The sequence below is a fragment of the Eptatretus burgeri genome, chromosome 6 (genome assembly GCF_056783735.1).
Source record: "Eptatretus burgeri isolate ZD-2024b chromosome 6, Ebu_testis_v1, whole genome shotgun sequence".
NCBI classification, from domain to species: Eukaryota; Metazoa; Chordata; class Myxini; order Myxiniformes; family Myxinidae; genus Eptatretus; species Eptatretus burgeri.
This window is the reverse complement of record NC_140966.1, coordinates 55,770,908-55,796,306: the sequence shown is the minus strand read 5'-3', so window position 1 is coordinate 55,796,306 and position 25,399 is coordinate 55,770,908. Positions and strand designations below refer to the sequence as shown.

Here is a 25,399-nt window from a genome sequence, read left to right as displayed (position 1 = left end):
TTCGTTGTCCGATTTTAATGATACTTGAAACTGCACACCGCAGCCGAATGGTGAGTCAGGTAGCCCCAATTTTTTTGCGCTATCGTGGACCGTCTTGGCTGTATTTCGGGAACATACATACATACATACATACATACATACAAGATGAGAGTTTTAGTAATATATTGATGAAATAATTTAAATTGATACATCAACTGAAACTTTTTTTGTCAATGGGGACAGGTACTTTTGCTTGCTTTTACCATTACTGGGGACAGGTACTTTTACTTTATTCATAGTTTACTTCATTTATTTGGACAGTGAGGTGAGGAGTCGGCTTTCCAAATATGCAGATGACACAAAGCTTGGAGGTAATGTCGATAAGCAGAGGGGGGGGGGGGTTGATCACATTCAGAAAAGTCTTTACACTTTAATAGATTTGGCAAAAGATTGGCAGATGCAGTTTGATCCTAAATAAATGTGAGGTGCTGGGGATGGGTAAGAATAATGCAAATAGGGATTAATTAATACAAGGGTTAGTCTTACAGTGTGTGACACAAGTAAGGACTTGGGTGTGGTAATAGATATGGCGGTAAGCAGACAATACAGTATAAGGCAGCTGTTGTTAAAGCAATCAGGGGGTTCAGGATGTACTTATTTGGGGTTAAATAATAAATCAAGAGGAAGTGTTAACTCTCGATGAGAATCGAGTGAGGCTTCATCTAGAGTATTGTGTACAGTTTTGTCCACCATATCTGAGGAAGGATATAACTTCCATGGAGAGGGTACAGCATAGGGTGACTAGATTGATTCCCGGCCTTGCGAGACTAAGGCAAGAGGAGCTGCTGAAGGAGACAGAACTTTATGCATTGGAAAGGAGGTGATTATGAGGGCATATGATGAAGATGTTTAAGATAATGAAGGGTGTGGACAAGACTAGCGAAGTGGAGTTTTTCAGCAGAATGTATAGTTTGGACCAGTTTCCATAGCCTGAGGGTAAAGGCCCAGTCACACCTTGACGTTTTAGCCACCGTATGCCGATTTTTGAAATTTTTTTCTAAAACGTTGGCACACGTTGAATACGTTATGGGTAAGTTTTGATAACATTGAGAGCACGCTGAAAAACACTGCCATACGTCGTTGTACGCTGGCTTTAAACGTTGTACTTTTCGGTTGTCCTCAAATTTTTGCATGCTTGAAATTTCACGACGTATGCCGGCGTATGACTCACACGTTCCGCTACGCTGGCCACAAGTTGTATGCACGGTCTGCAATCGTTGACAGACGTCAACACATGCTACTTGTAAGTTAATCATAAGTTGAGACACGCCGAGGTAATGTTTAGCGTACCCGAAACTTATTTCTAACCTATGATTAACGTGTTGTTGGCATGTTACGCGATCGTTGCCACACGTCGACAGACATTACTTTTAAGTTACTCATAGGCTGAAAGACATCGGTATAATGGATCGTCCTTGCGTCAGCGTCCACGGCCACGGACAGGACACTTATTTGCAGCATTCTTCAAACTTTTCTTCGGCATGACGAGGATGTTCACACTTCGATGTCTAGCTTGGCTATGATTCCAATTGTCCATCGGCAGCGTCTATTTAAAATAGTCGAGTTTGAGCGTTTTAACACGTTCAGAAGAAACGCTTCAAATTTCCAAACCCCAGCGTCAAAAAACAAAGGCGAGTGACAGCAATTTAAATCGTTCATTGTAAACAATGAAAATAGTTGAGTGGTACGGTTTAAAAGTCGTTGAGTGTAAAAAAAATCCAATTGTTGAGCGTAAGCGTCTACTTTCAATTGTGGGGTTTGAGCGATTTAGCACGTTCAATAGAAACGATTAAAATTTCCGAGCGCCAGCGTCAAAAAACAAAGGCGAGTGACAGAAATTTAAATCGTTCATTGTAAACAATGAAAATAGCTGAGTGGTACCGTTTAAAAGTCGTTGAGTGTAAAAAAAATCCAATTGTTGAGCGCAAGCGTCTACTTTCAATAGTGGAGATGCAGCCATTTAAATCGTTGAGTGGCAGCCTATGAATAGCAAACCACACGTCACTGGCAAAGACAAACTGCCGCACGATATGGATAAGTTAGGCTATCGTTGGGCATAGTTTGTGAACGCCGGCTACACGATAATTATTCGTTGGTATATCGTATCTATAAGTTATCGAAGCGCTCTATGCACATTATTAGTTCATTGTGCATTTGTCCAACCCGTTATGAATAGACCTAAATCGTAAAAACAAGCTATAGCTCATTGTTGAAAAAGCCCCATAAAAATTTAGCCACAAAGAACTTCGAACAATGGTGCAAAGATGTCTCCTACCCGTGGACACGTGGACGCAAGGAGGATCCATCATAACCCACACCCTCCCCCTCACACTCACCTACTACTGCCAACATATAACAAACTAATACTAATACTAATACTGATACTGATACTGTTACTGCTGACATGGACATCGACTCAAAAAGGACTCGAAAACACTGTTGGGTTCCCTTTTATGAACACCATTTTTATATACCAATTCCCAAAATCGCTGGGAACACGTCTTTATATGGCAGTTGTAAGTTAGAAACATGTTCATTTTTTTTTTGTCGACCGGAAGACGTCATTGGAATACGTCTACATACGTCGATGTGTGTTGGGACTACGTAAAGAATTGGTTCAAAGCACGTCAAACATAAGTTAGAAATAAGTTTCGCGTAAAAAAGACATTACCGCGACGTGTTTCGACTTATGAGTAGCTTATAAGTAGCCTTTGTGGACGTGTGTAAGCGTCCGCATATCGTGTGTACAACTTATCCCCATCACATGCGGAACGTGTGTCATACGCCAAGTATGTCGTAAAATTTTGAACATGTTTAAAATTTCTTGATGTACTCTACTTACTACGACGTATGATAGCGTACTTTAGCGTTCTACTCACGTATACCAAACTTACTCATACCGTATTTGACGTGCCCCAACGTTTTAGACACATTTTTCTTAGGTCGGCATACGCTGGCAAGATCGCCAAGGTTTGACTGCGATATTGACACTTCCATTTCTACGGCAGTTATGATTCGAATCGTTGTGCGTCAGCCTTTTAATAGGCTACGTCACGACATCGTCGGCGATGCGTGCAACGCGCTATGCCTAAGTTAGACTATCGTTGGGCATCGGTTGTGTAGGCTGACAACAGGTTCAGCATTCGTTGGTATAAGTTATCTATAACACAACGCAACGTTCTGTGTCAGTTACTAATGCGTTATACATAAGACCAAGTCGCTATGAATACGTCCGAATCTTTAAAAAAAAACATCAAAAGTTCAACGTAAGCCAGCGTTTTACATAAATTTTAATACGTTGCCATCGCTGGCTAAAACGTCAAGGTGTGACTGGGCCTTAAAGAACATGAGAGTTAGGACAAGGCAGTGGTCTTTCAGTCAGGAAGTAGTTAATGCATGGATGGTCTTCCAAGAAAGGTAGTGATATTGGAGGGGATTGATAGGTTGAAATTGGAATTAGATAGTTACCTAGATGCATTGCAAATAGAGGGGTACAAGGGTATTGGCAGGATTTGTCGGTAACTTACGTGAGGATGGGTGATGGTTTTTGGGGTTGGTACAGCACTGGCATGATAGGCCGAATGACCTCTTCCAAAGTTCCTTATGTGTTAAGTTCCCCAGAATTACAGATGGGTTAATTTCCCAGTGAATTATGGACGAGATATTTCCACAAAATAATTACGGACAGGAAAAATGCCCCAGAATTGGTGTATTGTTTTTTTTTTTATGATTTGTAATACCATCTCCCACAGGGAGCAGTGCTATACCGTACATATTTACCGAGAATTGGGGTGTAGCCCCTTCATGAACTCCTGCGACTGAAAATGTTACTCCCTAAAATCTTTCCATACACTGTGCACACGCCAAGTACAACCATTAGTTTTCAAATCGTTCCATCCAGCGGTTCAGGAGTGAATCGATGTGAAACAAGCACACAAAAAGACACTTCTCAAATTATAGTGGATTTTAAAATTATTTTTTACAAGGTCTAAGGTTCATGGAAGAGTTGTTACACTAATAAGGCAGACAAAGACATTACACAGCACTAGACTCCAGACAAGCATAGCCGGTGACCTTGTGGAAACTTCCCTTAGCACTCTGGGTGTTGGCAATGCCATCGTGTTGCATCACTTTTGTCTTGAGTTTGGGATAATTAAAGAGAATACACCCACACCCTTCCTTTGTTTGGATGCCAACCCACATGTTTTTATCCATGCTTTATTCTCTATATGCTGAATGAGGAAAGCAGCACACACCACGTTTGAAGTCTTTGGTATGACTCGGCCAGACTCGCATTGCACATGTTCCTTATCCATGGAGTACAATTTTAGACAGCATCATTGAGTACATGTGCACTCTCAGGCATTATAACTCATCATCAAGTGTACTTATTAAACACAATCTCTTTTTTTTATATCACTGCATTCCTTCCACACCTTAGTACCTTGGATATATTCCCAACACTGCTTTCCCTTGCCAATGTGAGCCTGCCATCCAACCGACAATATGACGGGCTGGATGTGCACAGCATCTTGCACACTGGTTCTTCTGTTGGGCACAAGGTCAGTTGTTTGTGTTATAATAATAATAATAATAATAATAATAATAATAATAATAATAATAATGTCGTTTTCCACAACAATGTACACATAAATTGAATCATCGCATCAAATATTTTTTTTAAAACCTTACTATATAGTAAGAAATAATCATGGAATTTCTTTTTCAGGTGCTATTTCACCCAAATAGTGGTGCAGGTGGTAACATTGGGGCTATAGAAACAATACGACTGGGACAGTACAAAGCCTACTACCGAACAGGTAACTCTCAAAGAGATTTTGTGATGACTGCATTTTAAAAGTAATAAGAATGGGTTCATTGAGTGAGAGTCGTTCTTCCACCTGAGCAGATTGGCTGGGTTGACCGGGTGATGTTGGTATCTTAACTTTGTTTCAAGAACAAGAATGAGTGTGGTGCCAAGATATTCCTAATTCTTGATTTGAAGACGATGCTTTAATTGTGTCCGCCTGATAGGCCGGATCTGGATTCGGACCTTAACCTGAATCTAATCGGCTTGTTGTCACCTACCCAACTCATGCACCTAGTTTTGTCATAATCCATCCACACCTTTTTGAGATAGTATGCCATATATCGAGTTTGGCCCTATCTCTCTCAATGGTGAAGAATCACGTAAAAATTACAAAATTCTCGTATCCGGATACGGGCGTTCACTAAAATCGAATCATTTCTTCCCAGTCACACTCCCAACCTGTCCACCAAGTTTTGTCCGAATCCGTCCATAACGTTTTGAGATATCCTCCTCACATACAGACAAACAGACAGAAAGGAGTGAAAACACAACCTCTGTCCACCTTCAGTGGCAGAGGTAATAAATTGCCAAAGGTCACCATTCTGCAGATTAATTATTATTGTCTTTATTATTTCCTTCTCGATGTGGGTGGTGCTGCCTTTAGGCATCATTTTGTGCCATCCCAAGTTTTCATGGGAAGATGGTGGTGGGCCTTCCTCACCCAAAATAACGTTCTGTTACTCTTTTTGTGACAGCTGGAGCTACGGCCTGCGATGGCAGCGAGGGAGTTGAGAAGCAACATTCTGAACCTCTGCTGTTCGCTCTGAACCGAGATCGCAGTGAGGGTTTTCCTGTGCCACAGAGTAGTGAGGAATACTATACCATGACCAAGCAGGTCCATGCTGCACTGCAAGCTTTACAACAAGATATAGAGAGCGACAACACAACTCGTGCTGACTATGCCCGTGCACCACATGCAAAACCCTGCTGTAACTTTCAGTTGCCATGCTGTCGGTGTCATAATTCAAAGCTTAAATCTCCATGTGATTATTCCTGAAGAACATCAGTTGATATTACCTTTTTTTGACTGGCAGGGCTGGCAAGGTGGCATATTGGTAAGCACACTCACTTCTAAGCTGTCTAGCTTGGGTTTGAATCCCAAACCACCTTTAAACTGCCATCTTTGTGTTTTACAGGCAGGGTGATTCATCAATGTGTTTGCCATCCCTTGGATGGACGTTAAACTGCCCGTCCCATCTGCTGGCATTAGTTGCAATCTTAAAAATCCCATAGTGTCCTTCATGAAGAGTAGGTGAGCTATCGCTGGTACCTTGGCCAAATTCCAAATTGCTGTCCTAACCTACACAGGGTATATTGCATCAATGGCACAGTCATGCCTTCAGCCAATGATGCTATCCTGCAGCCTTGTGCTGCATACTAACGAAGATGAAGCTTCTACTCACATTGTGAGGACATTATGAAAATAAAATTTAGTTTTTGATGCACAATTATCATCAAATGTTGTGTTGTTTGAAATCCATGTGTCCATAACAATCCTATATCATTAAACTTCTTCTGACAGGAAGGTTGACCTTACAAATATGTGTAATGAGCTTCTCTTCCTATCAGCTCTCGTGAGCCAAAGGAGAGCAGTATTCTTAACCGGGGGTAAATTGACCCCTACGAAGTAAAACAATCCCATTGTTGGGGATAAATATACAGTACTAATTCCAAAATAGTGCAATTTTTAACCCTTTCACCAGCAAAATCACATTATTGCGAATGTGAATTGATACCCCTGTTTTTGATGTTTAAATTGCGTGTAATACTGATTGACATGGATGTAATATGTTCTTCTCTGTTTGATAATAATTTATTATTGTACAATAGTCGGATAATAAATGTGATGATTTTTCTCTCTTTTTTGACAAAATTGCATCGGCCAGTCGATGAGTTTAAAATGTCATGGGGTGGAGGTTTATGGCTTGTCATGTTGAGCCTAACCGATAAATGGCAGAAAAAAAGTTAAGAATCGCTGCCCAAGAGGAATTTCGTAAGGGTGACAAGGCACTCGTGTGATTTTGCTACAATTATTCAACCTTTGATTTCCATTTTCAATATTGATATATTGATTGCAATAGAAATTTTCATAAGTTTGCCAATTCATTTAACCTACAGCTCACCTCACAAAATCATGAATGTACCCCATTTCTGTGAAAGATCCAATTTCATTGGAAGATTTGCTATTCCATTGGAAAGTTAAAAAGGATAAACAAGGGAATGTTAGATCCTTGCAGTTTCAACAGATTTAGCGAGATTCCAGTTTGTGCCTCATTGACCAAAATGACAATGTACAAAGTAGAGAACACACTGATTGAAGGATCATTAATCAATGACTGTAGTTTGTACATTAATCAAAACTGTAGTTAATACATTAATCAACGACGAAAGCCTATACATTAATCAATTACTGTAGTTTATATATTAATCAATGACTATAGCCTATACATTAATCAACGACGAGTTTATACATTAATCAATGACTGTAGTTTATACATTAATTAATGACTGTAGCTTATAAATTAATCAATGACTGTAGTTTATATATTAATCAATGACTATAGCCTATACATTAATCAATGAGTTTATACATTAATCATGTGACTGTAGTTTATACATTAATCAATTACTGTAGCCGATACATTAATCAATTACTGTAGCCGATACATTAATCAATTACTGTAGCCGATACATTAATCAATGACTGGAGTTTATACATTAATCAACTACTACAGCCTATACATTAATCAATTACTCAAATTTATACATTAATCAACTACTGCAGCCTATATATTAATCAATGACTGGAGTTTATACATTAATCAATGACTGTAGCCGATACATTAATCACTGATCACAGGTTATATGTTAAACAATAACTGCAGGCTGTATATTAATCAAAAACTACAGCCCATACATTAATCAATGGCTGTAGCCTATACATTAATCACTGATTACAGGCTATATGTTAATCAATAACTGCAGGCAATATCTTAATCAATAACTATAGGCTTTATATTATATTAATCAATAACTGTAGCCTACACATAAATCACTGATTACAGGCTATACGTTAATCAATAACTATTCGGCTATATGTTAATCAATAACTATCGGCTTTATATTATATGAATCAATAACTAGCCTATACATTAATCACTGATTACAGGCTATACGTTAATCAATAACTATTCGGCTTTATGTTAATCAACGACTGTAGGTTTTATAATAATCAATGATTGTAGCCTATACATTCATTAATGATTATAAGCTATATTTTTTAATTTACAATTCTGGTATAAAGCCACCTTCGCATGCTGATCCAGCTATAAACTGTCACACTGGTGCTTTACAGGCAGAGGAGGCATGAATGCGGCTCGTCCCTCGGATGGACATTGTGCCGCAGGACCCATCTACGAGCACTGGTTGTTAGTGAATATTAAAGATCCCACAGTGTTTTTGCAAAGAGCAGACAAGTCATCACTGACACCCTCGTGAAATTCTAAATTATTGCGAGTCGAACCTCAGGCCTAGTGAGCCGGTTCCAGAAAGATTTGGGCCAGAACTCCCCTCCCCCCCCCTTTCCTCCCAGCAGATGCTAAATGTACGTGGGGATAAGAAGAGTGCAGTGAACCTCGTTGATCTGAGTATTGGAATAGTTCTCTCATTTGATAACTTTACTCCTTAATTGCCCAGCTGTCTGTGTGGAGAAAAAGCGACATTACAGGATGGTGTTTGACACAGAGATTGCTCCTTTCTCCCAAGTCACCGGGTGTGTTTGTCTGAAATGAAGTCCAGTGTTGTCTAATGTTTCTGTATGTGTGTGATTTGTGTGACATACTGTACCTCCATGAGATTTCATCATAATCATGTACAATGCCCTATGCAGACGTTGATGCTGCCAAAGCAGTTACAGTACGATCGAGGCTACACTCCTGCTCGGGTCGCCACTCCGACTAAGGTTAGGGCAGGAATTTGGAATTTGTTCATGGTGCCGGCGATTGCTCGCCTACTCTTCGCAAAGGACACCGTGGGATCTTTAGCATCCACCAACGAATGCTTGCAGATGAGACACCCTTTAACGTCCATCTGAGGGACGACGCACACACATTGATGAACTACCCTGCCTATGAAACACAAGGATGGCAGTTTATAGCTGGGTCGGGATTCGAACCCAGCCAGGCTAGACAGCTTAGAGGCGAGTGTGCATGAGCTTTGGCCTCTGTACAAAAATGTTTTGTGACAAGCCGGGAGGTGACGATGGTTCATGAGCGGTATTTGACGATGTAGATTGTTTCAGAAGTCAAGGATGAGACAATGTGATAATGTTTGACCAAGTTATAAAAATGATCAACATGATGTGATACGGGTGACAGGTTATTAGCTGCAAAATGTCAAAAACCCGGTTTCGTTCAACAACTTTAAAAATTTGACCTTGACATAACCTTTAAAGGTCACAAAACGATGTTGTGGACATTAAAATAAGGAAAGAGGATACGTGCTATTGCTTGTTGGAGTTAGTTCGTCAAAGAAGGTCGAAAACCCGGTTCGATTCCCACAACTTTGAAAATTTGACCTTTGTGGCCTTTAAAGGTCAAAGGTCAAGGATTATGACCTTTGGTGCAAAACTTCCTCCAGAACATTCCAAGAACAATATAACGTCATATAGGCTATATGGCATTTCGTACTCCTCGGATTATCCATACTTTGATGAAATCAGCGTAAAAACAAAGTTGAAGGGGGCGCCACGGGCAAGGTGTTCGAGATAGAGCAGAATGGTTTGAAGACTTTAGGTGGGGAATGACCTCAAGATTATGCATAAAAAATATTGTCATCCTAGCTCTCAAAGTTTGGGCGGTCATATGATTTTAATGTCAAAATTCGCAATTTTCTAAGTTTTTGACCTTGGGACTAAAATGAAAAATCGGACAACGACAAGTTTTAGATAATTCATTTTGCTATTCAAATACCGAAGAACCCATTCCATTCAGTCAATTCCCGAGGAGAAGATAGATTTTTAATCCGACTCCCCCCTAAAAATGGCTATTTTTTGGGCGTGGCTCCGCCCACAATGGGCGTAGCACGTCCTCATCTAGGAAAACACAACGAGACATTGATATCGAACACATAACCAAGTTTCATCAAGATCGGATCAAAGTCCACGGAGTTTTTTTTTTTTTTTGTATACCTTGGTCGAGGCTCGTATGAGAGCTAACACACAACTCACAGCAAGGAGGCATGAGACAAGAGGGGCGGGAGTGGAAGGGACAAAACAGTGGGGAACAGACACATTAGGTGAACTGTGGAAGGGAGAGGGATGGGGATGGGATGGGGAACATGGCGAAGAGAAGATGGACATTTCAGGGACTTTCAGGAAGGAAAGCAGGAGAAATGAAGGAAGTGGGCTTGGGTGGATTATCGGGGGTAGAAAAGATCAAGGATTTGGATGGGGGAAGATAAGAGGTGGTGGTGAACAGCTGTTTTGAAAGCCTGGAGGGAGGAAGTTTATTCCAAAGGCGGGAAAAAAGAGGAATGAAAGAGTGAAGATGAGCAGTGATTCGTGATTTTGGTAGTTTTACCAGAAGGGGGTTGTTGGCGGACCTTGAGCGCCCTGTGGAAATGTAGTGGGGACAAATCGCAGAGACAGCAGGGGGGGCAAGGCTGGAGAGGAGTCGGTAGAAGACAGAAAGACCACCGACCAACCTGCGGTGATTGAGTGAGAGGCCCAAAGACTCAGCTTCATTGCGGGAGATGCCGATGATCTTAAATGCCCTGGTTTCGACAGCATGAAGCCAAGAAAGGTGGGAGGCAGGAGCACCAGCCCAGAGGGGAGAGCAGTACTCCATCAGGCTATGGACAAAAGCTTTGTAAGTGGTCAGGAGCTCAAGTGGGCCGAGGAAGGACTTAGCACGACGGAGGATTCCCAGTCGGTGACTGGCTTTTGAGGCGAGGTTGGAAATGTGACTTTCCCAGGAAAGGTCATGGCAGATAGTGAGACCTAGAAGCTTGAAAGAAAAGACTTCTTCCAGAGGATTGTTGAGAAAGTGGATGGGGGGTTTTGTAAACGGTCCTTTCGAAGAGACATAGTGAGAGTGTGAGATTTGTCTGGATTGAAAGACATGTTCCACGTGTTGGACCAGTTTGTGATTTTATCCAGATCTGCAGTGAGCGAAGAAGCTGCTGCTTGCCGGTCTGAGGGATGACAGATGGTACGGCAGAGGGTGGAGTCGTCGGCAAAGAGAAATAGAGGATTTTCCAGAGAGTCCAAGAGATCATTGATGAAAACCAGAAAAAGAACAGGGCCCAGAACGCTACCTTGAGGAACTCCAGCCTGCACAGGAAGAGGGGATGAAAGAACTCCATTTAGGGCCACACGTTGACTGCGACAGGAGAGGAAGTCTGCGAGCCATGAGTGGAGATGGCCTTGAATACCATGGGAAGAGAGTTTGGTGAGTAGGGCAGGGTGCCAGACTGTGTCAAAAGCACGTGATATGTCCAGGGATACGGCTCGGATTTCCTGTCTGGCATTGAGGACCTCCATCCATTGATGGGAGAGCAGAAGCAGCATATCCAGGGTAGAGTGACCTGGTCTGAAACCAAATTGATGATTGGAAATCAAGCCATTGGAGAAGAGGAAGGATTTCATGTCTGAAGCGATGATGGATTCCATCACCTTGCTGATGATTGGGAGAAGGCTGATTGGTCTGTAGTTACAGGGATCTGTTTTTGCACCTTTTTTATGCAGGGCAGTGATGTTAGCAGATTTCCAAGCAGATGGCAGATGACCTTGGGCAAATGAGAGGGTGAATAGAACAGAGAGAGGGTGAGCAAGAGCAGAAGAGCAGGCTTTGAGGACACGTGGGCTGATGCCATCTGGACCGGTTGCAGAATCTGACTCGAGGTTTGAAAGCAAGCTCTCCACCTTGTCAGGAGAAAAGGATACAGAGTCCAGGGACAGTTGGGTGCGACTGGGTAAAGTGGGTAGAGATAGTGATGGGTTTAGGACACAAGATTTAGCTGCAAACACCCTGATGTCATGAGCACCCTGATGTTCTGTCAAGGGCACAGCTGCCTCCACCACCCCCTGTCTTATACAGTATACTGTACCCAGTTCTTTGTCGCTTTCTTCCCCTGCTTGTGTTTTATCAATCCATGTTGTTGTAATTCATATCTCTCAGTGGCTGAAGTTTTGAAGGAACATTTTGTGGTTTCCTTCATTGTTATGTACAGTATGCTTTGAATTATTTTTCTAAGTGTTGCATTCCATGTTGGTTTTTTTTTAGGCGAATATTTCAACAATTTATTACAACTATAATGTCTAACTGCCTGCCACCCTTCTCACTCACAAACTTTATGTACGCATAAACTATACCCCTTATGCTCTGGACAGACACACACACACACACACACACACACACACACACACACACACACACACACACACACACACACACACACACACACACACACAGACATAACAATATAGTGGTCACTCTGGCTGGCACTCGTGAACCAAAAAACAAAAATTACAAGTGGGCGTGGCTCTGCCCACAATGGGCAATCTTTTCTGCTGCCCTACTATCTGTCACCGCCCATTTCTTCAAAACCTATCTTCTCCCTCAAAATTGACCGAATCAAACTGAATTTTTTATATGTTGTACATATGGCCAATGCACTCAATTTCTCGAGTGGGAATTTCGATAAAAATCGAGAAAAAAAACATGAAAAAACCAAAAATTACATGTGGGCGTGGCTCCGCCAACAATGGGCGTGGGGACGCCCATCGCCAGGAAGCCAAAACTAGGCATTGATATCAACATCATATTCAAGTTTCATCCAAATCGGATCACATCCCACGAAGTTGTGCTCTGGACAGACAGACAGACAGACATGCATACAGACACACAGACACAAGCCGGTAGGCGACATGGGTGGTCGCTATATAATTGCATACTAGTCATACAGTTTTTGACGGATAGGGCTGAATTTTTTTGACAAAGAGGTTGATTATAGTGCGCATAAAAGCGTGGAAGCCGATTTTTGATTTTCGAAAAAAATATACATATAAATATTTTTCGGATTTTTTCCAAAAATTTCAAAGTCCTGTTGCTAGGCAACGGTGGCGTCCATAGCAACGGTGCTCAAAAGCATACACCCAGATCCTGGTATGAACCTACCTGTCAAGTTTCATCAAAATCGGTTGACTCCTCTGGCCTCCAGAGCTGTCCATTACATACAAACAGACAGACGGAACACCTGAGAATGACGGTAGTCTAGCGCCCACCCAATAACGAATATAGTGGTCACTCTGGCTGGCGCTCGTGAACCAATAATTACGAAGACTAAACCGTGGCTGGGAACATGGTGGTGTCATTGCTGGTGCCAACACTGCATTCAACACCCAAGACTACATCAGTGACACCACAAAGCAAGTTCAGGTTTTTCTACATGAAGGAATACTTGTGCAAGAATAATGAAGGTTGGTTCATTGTGTTGACGAAATGGGGCAGGTGATTACATTGAACCTTTCTGCGTAACTTGGGCGTTGCGTTCGCTTTCATGCCATCGTGATCTTTTCTGAGAAGCTTGGTGGTGGAGTGGGTAAAGCTGTGTTAAATTGCCCTCACCACTGCTGGTAACAGTGACATTGCTTCTCAATGAGAGTTTCCACAACCTACACCAACCAGAGTGATGACCTGTCCAGGATTGGTTCTTAACTGTGGAAACGTTCACAACAATTGTCATGAGCACCCTGATGTTCTGTCAAGGGCACAGCTGCCTCCACCACCCCCCTGTCTTATACAGTATACTGTACCCAGTTCTTCGTCGCTTTCTTCCCCTGCTTGTGTTTTATCAATCCATCTTGTTGTAATTCATATCTCTCAGTGGCTGGAGTTTTGAAGGAACATTTTGTGGTTTCCTTCATTGTTATGTACAGTATGCTTTGAATTATTTTTCTAAGTGTTGCATTCCATGTTGGTTTTTTTTAGGCGAATATTTAAACAATTTATTACAACTATAATGTCTAACTGCCTGCCACCCTTCTCACTCACAAACTTTATGTACGCATAAACTATACCCCTTCCATGAACAATGGATTCCAAATGAGGGTTGGCAACAATGTCAGAAGCGCATTATTGTCTTGCACTTCTTGGAAATGCAAAGGAAAGAATTACAGATTATATGTTTTACATGAAATCAAAATCAAACAAAGTTGGAATGGTTTTCCCTGCCTTTGTACTTCTGAACAATTTGCTGGGGGTGCAGCTGTGTCGCTTGCCTTGAGGTTCGAGCAGGAATTTGGAATTTGTTCAGGATGCCACCGATAACTTGCTGACTCTTCGCGAAGGACACCGTGGGATCTTTACCATCCATCAACTAATGTCGGGATTGCCAGCAGACGGAATGCCACACACACACACACGCACACACATTGATGAACCACCCTGCCTGTGAAACACCAGGATGACAGTTTGTAGCTGAGTTGGGATTCAAACCATGGCTAGACAGCTAAAAGGCGAGTGTGCATACCTCGAGGCCATCCTGCCAGCCCACTTGTCTTTGTATGATGTTAGCTACGTGGGCAAAAGTAGCTATAACTATAAATATTACTGCCAAACATTAACAATTTCCAGTGATGACATCAATCCAACCATAAGCATGTTTTCAAGAACTTTTCACTAAAGAAAAACTGGGCACAAGTTCTTATATTCAGATGAATCCTTGTTGCCCTTTTCTTCTTTTTTTTTCTTCTGACACCAGTGTAAGCAATGTGTCCTTGAGCTGGAACTATCTCCTCATTGTTTTGATGTCTAGTGAAAACCCAAGTCCCATAGAAAGGATTCCACACAAACCAAGCAGCCAACGACAGCCGAGCTTTGCACTGTAAGTATCAGCAAGCCTGCTTAATGGGACGATGACCACCTGTGTTGTACTTGATCCAGGTATCTGCTTTTCAGGTATTATGACTTTATGTGAGAACAGGTTTCCACTCGAAGATCATTCATACCTGAAGCAATTAATTAAATAAATCACCTTACTTGGGGGAAAGCTGCCATGTTTGTGCCCCCCCCCCCCCCCCGAACAAATTCAACATGACACTATTATTTCTGAATGCTTCTTGACACCAATAATATTAACAGTTTTCCGACGCATTTATTACAGGAAACATCACGTACAGTTAATATTTCCTGAACACAAGTTCGGAAGTGCAACTGACCAAGGAGCTGATGATGAATAATTATTATCATTGCCTTGAATAAAATATAGCATGAATGATATGTGACTTTCAAACCAAAAGTTCTTACTTGCATTTGTTATATTTCAGGTTATATCAAACGATTGCAATGAAAGGCTGACGAGTGGAAAGAGAGGAAGATTGTCTCAAGAACACGAAGCGGTAGTTGTCAACGGGATTGTCATCAGGATGTAACTAATGCAGTAAGTACGAGTATGGGGTCAGTTGTAGGACCATTGCTGTTTGCAATTTGCATAGATTAGCTGGATTGATGAGTGGCACCTGGTTTAACGAAATTCGCAACTTACAATACACTAGCGGATGAAGAGCGATGCCAGGATTGCATGAGAGGTACGCATGCATTTACCTTTGAGTCGTCTAGACGAGGGTTGAACCTTGACCGAGGTAGAAACGTCACACTGATGTTTTGCATGGATGAGGTACGTTCCAACGACGTGTACCCATGTCATGTCTGTTAAACTGAAGGACGTGTGCAGCACTTTTTTATTTCCTTTTTTTTTGGAATACACTGTCGATGCTCATATGAGAACTAACGCACAGAAACACACAGCAATGGGGGGGGGCAGGAGACAAGAGGGGTGGGAGAGGGTAAGAGAAAACAGTGGGTAACAGAGACATGAGGAGATCTGTGGAAGGGAGAGGGATGGGGGCAGGGTACACAGGGTCAACAAGATGGATACTACAGGGACTTTCAGGTCCTTACATGACAGCTACTTTCAGGAAGGAAAGCAGGGAATTTGAAGGACGTGGGTTTGGGGTGGATTAGTGGGGGTAGAAAAGATGGTGAACAGCTGTTTTAAATACTTGGAGGGAAGAGTGGGATTGAAGAGAGTGTGCGAGTTTGTTCCAAAGACGTGAAAAACAGAGGAATGAAAGAGTGAAAGTGAGCAGTGATTCTTGATTTTGGTAGTTTTACCAGAAGGAGGTTGTTGGCGGACCTTGAGCGCTCTGCAGAAATATGGGGGGAGGGGGGCGTATATCACACACAGAGCAAGGGGTGGTGAGACCGGAGAGGGGACGGTCAAAAATAGAAAGACCACCAACCTGCCTGCAGTGAGAGAGTGAGAACCAAAGACTCATCCTCATCATGGGAGATACCAATGATCCGAAATACCTTTGTTTCCACAGCGTGAAGCCGAGAAAGGTGGGAGGCAGGAGCACCCGTCCAGAGAGGAGAGCAGTACTCCATCAGGCTGTGGATGAAAGCTTTGTACATGGTCAGGAGCTCAGGTGGGCCGAGGAAGGACATTGCATGACGCAGGATTCCCAGTCGGCGACTGGCTTTGGAGGCGAGGTTGGAAATGTGGCTTTCCCAGGAAGATAATGGCAGGTAGTGAGACCCAGAAGCTTAAATGAAAGGACTTCTTCAAGAGGATTGTTGAGAAAGTAGATGGGGGGAGGGGGGGTTCAGACAGTTCTTTCAGAGAAACAAAGTGAGAGTGTGAGATTTGTCAGGGTTGGAAGACATGTTCCACGTGTTGGACCAGTTTATGATTTTATCCAGATCTGCAGAGAGTGAAGAGGCTGCTGCTTGCTGGTCTGAGGGATGACAGATGGCAGGGAAAAGGGTGGAGTCATCAGTAAAGTGATAAAGAGGATTTTCCAGAGAGTTGGAGAGATCATTGATGAAAACCAGAGAAATAACAGAGCCCTGAACACTGCCTTGAGGAACTCCAGCCTGGACAGGAAGAGGGGATGAGAGAACTCCATTGAGGACCACACGTTGACTGCGACAGGAGAGAAAGTCTTCGAGCCATGAGTGGAGATGTCCTTGGATACCATAGGAAGATAGTTTGCTGAGCAGGGCAGGGTGCCAGACCATATTGAAGGCACACAATATGTCTCGGTATGTGGCTCTAATTTCATGTCAGGCATTGAGGACCTCCATCCATTGTTGGGAGAGCAGAAGCAGCATATCCAGGGTAGAGTGACCTGGTCTGAAACAAAATTGATGATTGGAAATCAAGCCGTTGGAGAAGAGGAAGGATTTAATGTCTGAAGTGATGATGAATTCCATAACCTTGCTGATGATTGGTAAAAGGCTGATTGGTCTGTAGTTGCAGGAATCTGTGTTTGCACCTTTTTCATGCAGAGTGGTAATATTTGATGATTTCCAAGCAGATGGCAAACCACCCAGCATAATCAAACTATCCAGGATAACCAAACTATTCACCACAACCACATGATCCATCATAACCAAACCACCCAGTATAACCACTCATTGATAGACGTTAAATATCCCAATATTCGAGAATAGGAGGGATTTCATCGCCAATGCCGTGAACAAATTACAAATTACTGCCTTGAGAATGAATGCTGGCAATGCAGTAAGGCAATGGCAAACAATGCAGTATAACCAAACCACCCAGTATCACCAAACCAACGAGTATAAGCAAACCAACGAGTATAACCAAACCACACAGCATAACCAAACCACCCAGTATAACCAAACTATCCACCACAACCAAATGACTCAGCATAACCAAACCACCCAATACAACCAAACTATCCACCACAGCTACATGGCCCAGCAAAACCAAACCACTCAGTATAGCCAAACCACAAAGTGTAACAAAACGAATGAGCATGGGCACTATGGTAATGTAGTAAAGAGAGGTCAGCATGGGCATGATGGTAATGTAGTAGAGAGAGGTTAGCATGGGCACTATGGTAATGTAGTGGAGAGAGGTTAGGATGGGCACTATGGTAATGTAGTAAAGAGAGGTCAGCATGGGCACTATGGTAATGTAGTACAGAGAGGTTAGCATGGGCACTATGGTAATGTAGTGGAGAGAGGTTAGCATGGGCACTATGGTAATGTAGTGGAGAGAGGTTAGAATGGGCACTATGGTAATGTAGTAAAGAGAGGTCAGCATGGGCACTATGGTAATGTAGTAGAGAGAGGTTAGCATGGGCACTATGGTAATGTAGTGGAGAGAGGTTAGCATGGGCACTATGGTAATGTAGTGGAGAGAGGTTAGCATGGGCACTATGGTAATGTAGTAGAGAGAGGTCAGCATGGGCACTATGGTAATGTAGTGGAGAGAGGTCTGTATGGGCACTATGGTAATGTAGTAGAGAGAGGTCAGGTAATGAGAATGCTTCCAGGTTTATCATGTCTGGGTTTATGAGGAAAGCTCATCGGAGTCGGAGGCAAGGTTTGTATTGCAGAAGATAAGATGGCATGAAAATATGATCGAAGCTGTTCATGCTTTCAAGGGAATTTAGTGAAATTGGAAGTAGTTTTTATGTGGATGCTCGGGGATAGAACGATAGGGCACAGCTCTAAAATGTGAAGGGACCAAGTAGTGTGATTACTGATATGATGGGAGGATTTTATTTTTACCTCGACAGTGACGTGTATTGTGTATGTGGAATTGTTTGCCAGGATTAGTGGATGCAAGAACAGTTCATCAGCTTTAAAAATATTGTATAAATATACCAATTAGCGGTATAAAAATAGATGGGGCCCACACAGGAGTTTGGGAGGCGTCGACTGTTAAATATCTGCGCGTGTTGAGCTGTGTACCCGAGAAACTCTCAAACACAATCGGTTTTCCCAAGTTATACTTTTAAAGGGAAAACTTTCTCCGTCAGAAATGTCAGCACCTATTTGCGGGGTCCAAGATGTTGCTGCTTCTCCAATGGTAGATAAAAGGTTGACAGTGGCGAGAAATACACGACCAATGGTGTTTGGCCTTCTGTTTTAAAAAGGAAATATGTTAGGGTTAGTGTTAGTGTTAAGGTTAGGGTTAGGGTTAGGGTTAAGCTTGGTTTGAAAAACTGAACACCCCTGTGCTACTGAGAGGTAGTAATAGGCCGGGGGCCAGTGGGACCTACCTTGCACCCCCCCCCCCCCAATGCAACAGTTATTCACTGATACCACAGTGTTCATATATATACCAAGTATCAGAAAAAAGATGTTCCCAGAAAAATAACTCATTTGCACTATTCTTTATTAAGCTGTTTCCATGGAAACCAATCAAAGATAGACGAATCTCACAAAGATTGGCAAAATGTCAAAATTCTCTGTCAAATATAAACATAAAATCACAAAATTGGTGTCAAATTAAAGCTTATATATTTACGTATTAAAATATATTTTTTATGCTAATTAGCTCATTTGCATATTAATTGAATTTGACTTAAAGACAATAATTCCCCAAAAATGCAAGAATTTCCATTTTCTTTCCTTGTAATTACCACATGTCAGTTTTTTGTCAAAAAAACGTTACTTAAGTGTTGCTTAAAAACAAAAAAACATTACTTGTAAAAACATTACAAGCCAGATTGGCAAAAAATATATTAAAATTTTTGAATTTTTTAAAGTAGGCTGATTAGCATAAAATACAAAGCACAATGAATCGTTCGAAAATCATGCGAACCAGATTAATCAATAGAATTCATTACCTGGGCCTGATATAATACATAACTGTGACTTATGATGTCTGTTGGTGTTTAAGGGAAACATAACTATTTTCTGTTTGAGTAAAAGTAGTGGAAATAATTTTAAATGCATTGATATGCTAATTAGGATCCGCCATTATGGAAATTCTCATTTTCGTAAATATCTCAACTTCTGGTGCATGGCAATTTGTAAATGAGGAATCTACACATATGTTTGGAGGGTCATGGAATAAGGTGAACATATTTCCTTTGTTGTCAGATGTAGAATAATGTTTGGATAGCTTAATTACATGCAAAAATGGAAACAGCTTAATAAAGCATGGTGCAAATGAGTTATTTTTCTGGGAACATCTTTTTTCTGATACTTGGGATATATATGAACACTGTGGTATCAGTGAAAAATTGTCGCGGGGGGGGGGGGGGGCAAGGTAGGTCTCACTGGCCCCAGGCCTATAATCGAAAGGAAAATTACGCATTCATTAAACATCACACATTAATTGTGGCACTCACTGTGTGGGAAATTGTTCCTGTAATTCACGGAGGTGTGTGTGTGTGTGTGTGTGTGTGTGTGTGTGTGTGTGTGTGTGTGTGTGTGTGTGTGTGTGTGTGTGTGTGTGTGTGTGTGTGTCGTGCTACTCCTTCCACAGTTCTGGGCTGATTACATCCAGACTTGTTACATCGGATCAGCATGACCCCAATTAATGGAAATGGGTGTTTTTTATATATGCCAGGAGTGGAGGAGGGGGAGGGGGGCACCAATTCTCTAAGTAAATGTGTATCGTGTAGCGCCGCCTACAGGTGAGGAAGGGTATTACAAGTACCCTCCATTTACAGTGCAGTGTTCATGTCCCCTTGTTTTCCAGTACATTACAAGTTCCCACCATTTACAGTGCAGTGTTCATGTCCCCTTGTTTTCCAGTACATTACAAGTTCCCACCATTTACAGTGCAGTGTTCATGTCCCCTTGTTTTCCAGTACATTACAAGTTCCCACCATTTACAGTGTTCCTGTCCCCTTGTTTTTCCAGTACATTACAAGTTCCCACCATTTACAGTCTTCATGTCCCCTTGTTTTCCAGTACATTACAAGTTCCCACCATTTACAGTGCAGTGTTCATGTCCCCTTGTTTTCCAGTACATTACAAGTTCCCACCATTTACAGTGTTCCTGTCCCCTTGTTTTTCCAGTACATTACAAGTTCCCACCATTTACAGTCTTCATATCCCCTTGTTTTCCAGTACATTACAAGTTCCCACCATTTACAGTGTTCCTGTCCCCTTGTTTTCCAGTACATTACAAGTTCCCACCATTTACAGTGTTCATGTCCCCTTGTTTTCCAGTACATTACAAGTTCCCACCATTTACAGTGTTCATGTCCCCTTGTTTTCCAGTACATTACAAGTCCCCACCATTTACAGTGTCCGTGTCCCCTTGTTTTCCAGTACATTACAAGTTCCCACCATTTACAGTGTTTCTGTCCCCTTGTTTTCCAGTACATTACAAGTTCCCACCATTTACAGTGTTCATGTCCCCTTGTTTTCCAGTACATTACAAGTTCCCACCATTTACAGTGTTTCTGGCCCCTTGTTTTCCAGTACATTACAAGTTCCCACCATTTACAGTGTTTCTGTCCCCTTGTTTTCCAGTACATTACAAGTTCCCACCATTTACAGTGTTCCTGTCCCCTTGTTTTCCAGTACATTACAAGTTCCCACCATTTACAGTGTTCCTGTCCCCTTGTTTTCCAGTACATTGCAAGTCCCCACCATTTACAGTGTTCCTATCCCCTTGTTTTCCAGTACATTACAAGTTCCCACCATTTACAGTGTTCCTGTCCCCTTGTTTTCCAGTACATTACAAGTTCCCACCATTTACAGTGTTCATGTCCCCTTGTTTTCCAGTACATTACAAGTTCCCACCATTTACAGTGTTTCTGTCCCCTTGTTTTCCAGTACATTACAAGTTCCCACCATTTACAGTGTTTCTGTCCCCTTGTTTTCCAGTACATTACAACTTCCCACCATTTACAGTGTTCCTGTCCCTTTGTTTTCCAGTATATTACAAGTTCCCACCATTTACAGTGTTCCTCTCCCCTTGTTTTCCAGTACATTACAAGTTCCCACCATTTACAGTGTTCCTGTCCCCTTGTTTTCCAGTACATTACAAGTTCCCACCATTTACAGTGTTCATGTCCCCTTGTTTTCCAGTACATTACAAGTTCCCACCATTTACAGTGTTCATGTCCCCTTGTTTTCCAGTACATTACAAGTTCCCACCATTTACAGTGTTTCTGTCCCCTTGTTTTCCAGTACATTACAAGTTCCCACCATTTACAGTGTTTCTGTCCCCTTGTTTTCCAGTACATTACAACTTCCCACCATTTACAGTGTTCCTGTCCCTTTGTTTTCCAGTATATTACAAGTTCCCACCATTTACAGTGTTCCTCTCCCCTTGTTTTCCAGTACATTACAAGTTCCACCATTTACAGTGTTCATGTCCCCTTGTTTTCCAGTACATTACAAGTTCCACCATTTACAGTGTTCATGTCCCCTTGTTTTCCAGTACATTACAAGTTCCACCATTTACAGTGTTCATGTCCCCTTGTTTTCCAGTACATTACAAGTTCCACCATTTACAGTGTTCATGTCCCCTTGTTTTCCAGTACATTACAAGTTCCCACCATTTACAGTGTTCCTGTCCCCTTGTTTTCCAGTACATTGCAAGTCCCCACCATTTACAGTGTTCCTGTCCCTTTGTTTTCCAGTACATTACAAGTCCCCACCATTTACAGTGTTCATGTCCTCTTGTTTTCCAGTACATTACAAGTCCCCACCATTTACAGTGTTCATGTCCCCTTGTTTTCCAGTACATTACAAGTCCCCACCATTTACAGTGTTTCAGTCCCCTTGTTTTCCAGTACATTGCAAGTCCCCACCATTTACAGTCTTCCTGTCCCTTTGTTTTGCAGTACATTACAAGTCCCCACCATTTACAGTGTTCATGTCCCCTTGTTTTCCAGTACATTACAAGTCCCCACCATTTACAGTGTTTCTGTCCCCTTGTTTTCCAGTACATTGCAAGTCCCCACCATTTACAGTGTTCCTGTCCCTTTGTTTTCCAGTACATTACAAGTCCCCACCATTTACAGTGTTCATGTCCCCTTGTTTTCCAGTACATTACAAGTCCCCACCATTTACAGTGTTTCTGTCCCCTTGTTTTCCAGTACATTACAAGTCCCCACCATTTACAGTGTTCCTGTCCCTTTGTTTTCCAGTACATTACAAGTCCCCACCATTTACAGTGTTCCTGTCCCCTTGTTTTCCAGTACATTACAAGTCCCCACCATTTACAGTGTTCATGTCCTCTTGTTTTCCAGTACATTACAAGTCCCCACCATTTACAGTGTTTCTGTCCCCTTGTTTTCCAGTACATTGCAAGTCCCCACCATTTACAGTGTTCCTGTCCCTTTGTTTTCCAGTACATTACAAGTCCCCACCATTTACAGTGTTCCTGTCCCCTTGTTTTCCAGTACATTACAAGTCCCCACCATTTACAGTGTTTCTGTCCCCTTGTTTTCCAGTACATTGCAAGTCCCCACCATTTACAGTGTTCCTGTCCCTTTGTTTTCCAGTACATTACAAGTCCCCACCATTTACAGTGTTCCTGTCCCCTTGTTTTCCAGTACATTACAAGTCCCCACCATTTACAGTGTTCCTGTCCCTTTGTTTTCCAGTACATTACAAGTCCCCACCATTTACAGTGTTCCTGTCCCCTTGTTTTCCAGTGCATTGCAAGTCCCCACCATTTACAGTGTTCCTGTCCCTTTGTTTTCCAGTACATTACAAGTCCCCACCATTTACAGTGTTTCTGTCCCCTTGTTTTCCAGTACATTACAAGTCCCCACCATTTACAGTGTTTCTGTCCCCTTGTTTTCCAGTACATTACAAGTCCCCACCATTTACAGTGTTCCTGTCCCCTTGTTTTCCAGTACATTACAAGTCCCCACCATTTACAGTGTTTCTGTCCCCTTGTTTTCCAGTACATTGCAAGTCCCCACCATTTACAGTGTTCCTGTCCCTTTATTTTCCAGTACATTACAAGTCCCCACCATTTACAGTGTTCCTGTCCCCTTGTTTTCCAGTACATTGCAAGTCCCCACCATTTACAGTGTTCCTGTCCCCTTGTTTTCCAGTACATTGCAAGTCCCCACCATTTACAGTGTTCCTGTCCCCTTGTTTTCCAGTACATTGCAAGTCCCCACCATTTACAGTGTTCCTGTCCCTTTGTTTTCCAGAACATTACAAGTCCCCACCATTTAAAGTGTTCCTGTCCCCTTGTTTTCCAGTACATTACAAGTCCCCACCATTTACAGTGTTCCTGTCCCTTTGTTTTCCAGTACATTACAAGTCCCCACCATTTACAGTGTTCCTGTCCCCTTGTTTTCCAGTACATTGCAAGTCCCCACCATTTACAGTGTTCCTGTCCCTTTGTTTTCCAGTACATTACAAGTCCCCACCATTTACAGTGTTTCTGTCCCCTTGTTTTCCAGTACATTACAAGTCCCCACCATTTACAGTGTTCCTGTCCCCTTGTTTTCCAGTACATTACAAGTCCCCACCATTTACAGTGTTTCTGTCCCCTTGTTTTCCAGTACATTGCAAGTCCCCACCATTTACAGTGTTCCTGTCCCCTTGTTTTCCAGTACATTGCAAGTCCCCACCATTTACAGTGTTCCTGTCCCTTTGTTTTCCAGTACATTACAAGTCCCCACCATTTACAGTGTTCCTGTCCCCTTGTTTTCCAGTACATTACAAGTCCCCACCATTTACAGTGTTCCTGTCCCCTTGTTTTCCAGTACATTACAAGTCCCCACCATTTACAGTGTTCCTGTCCCCTTGTTTTCCAGTACATTACAAGTCCCCACCATTTACAGTGTTTCTGTCCCCTTGTTTTCCAGTACATTGCAAGTCCCCACCATTTACAGTGTTCCTGTCCCTTTATTTTCCAGTACATTACAAGTCCCCACCATTTACAGTGTTCCTGTCCCCTTGTTTTCCAGTACATTGCAAGTCCCCACCATTTACAGTGTTCCTGTCCCCTTGTTTTCCAGTACATTGCAAGTCCCCACCATTTACAGTGTTCCTGTCCCCTTGTTTTCCAGTACATTACAAGTTCCCACCATTTACAGTGTTCATGTCCCCTTGTTTTCCAGTACATTACAAGTTCCCACCATTTACAGTGTTCATGTCCCCTTGTTTTACAGTACATTACAAGTTCTCACCATTTACAGTGTTTCTGTCCCCCTTGTTTTCCAGTACATTACAAGTTCTACCATTTACAGTGTTTCTGTCCCCTTGTTTTCCAGTACATTACAAGTCCCCACCATTTACAGTGTTCCTGTCCCCTTGTTTTCCAGTACATTACAAGTCCCCACCATTTACAGTGTTTCTGTCCCCTTGTTTTCCAGTACATTGAGGTGTTTTGACGTGTAAGCAGTCGGTATGTTTTTGCTTCACGCATATAACTTCATGGCGGTAATAATACCGAATAGAGAGATTTGTTAAACGATTTGTTAAACGATTTGATAAACTACCTTTATCATGAAAAGGTTACTCTCCCGAGATGATCCTTGAATGTCGATATCCTCGGTATCGATAAGTATGAAAATCAATGTTAATCGATGTGTTGTTTTTTTTAACGCATTCCACCAGAGGTTGTGTTCGTTCCCAAGTGGAACAACTCCGGGAAAGCTCTCACGCTACCTTGTTGGCAATGGCACATGGAAACGTTTTTTTATTTTTTTTAACGTGTATCCGAAATATTGGA

At 42.2% G+C, this 25,399-nt stretch overlaps 1 protein-coding gene and 1 long non-coding RNA gene across 9 annotated transcripts in view; one reads left to right on the top strand and one right to left on the bottom strand.

Annotated features, from left to right (window-relative positions):
- Nucleotides 1–6,765, top strand: part of ARSG (arylsulfatase G) — a 66,674-nt gene extending 59,909 nt beyond the window's left edge. For all 7 annotated transcript variants that reach the window (XM_085885135.1, XM_085885134.1, XM_085885133.1 and 4 more), the window contains 3 exons: nt 4,481–4,601; nt 4,769–4,859; nt 5,605–6,765. In XM_085885135.1, the coding sequence (XP_085741261.1) occupies nt 4,481–4,601; nt 4,769–4,859; nt 5,605–5,906 (514 nt within the window). In that variant the 3' untranslated portion in view covers nt 5,907–6,765. The remainder of the gene's footprint in view (nt 1–4,480; nt 4,602–4,768; nt 4,860–5,604) is intronic.
- Nucleotides 1–25,399, bottom strand: part of LOC147024829 (uncharacterized) — a 64,278-nt gene that overhangs the window by 38,293 nt on the left and 586 nt on the right. The window contains exon 1 of one of the 2 annotated variants that reach the window (XR_015059218.1): nt 4,484–4,588. The exons of the other annotated variant lie outside the window; for it this stretch is intronic. This is a non-coding gene — a long non-coding RNA (uncharacterized LOC147024829). Of the gene's footprint in view, nt 1–4,483; nt 4,589–25,399 lie in introns of those variants that run through there. 2 annotated transcript variants of the gene reach the window in all.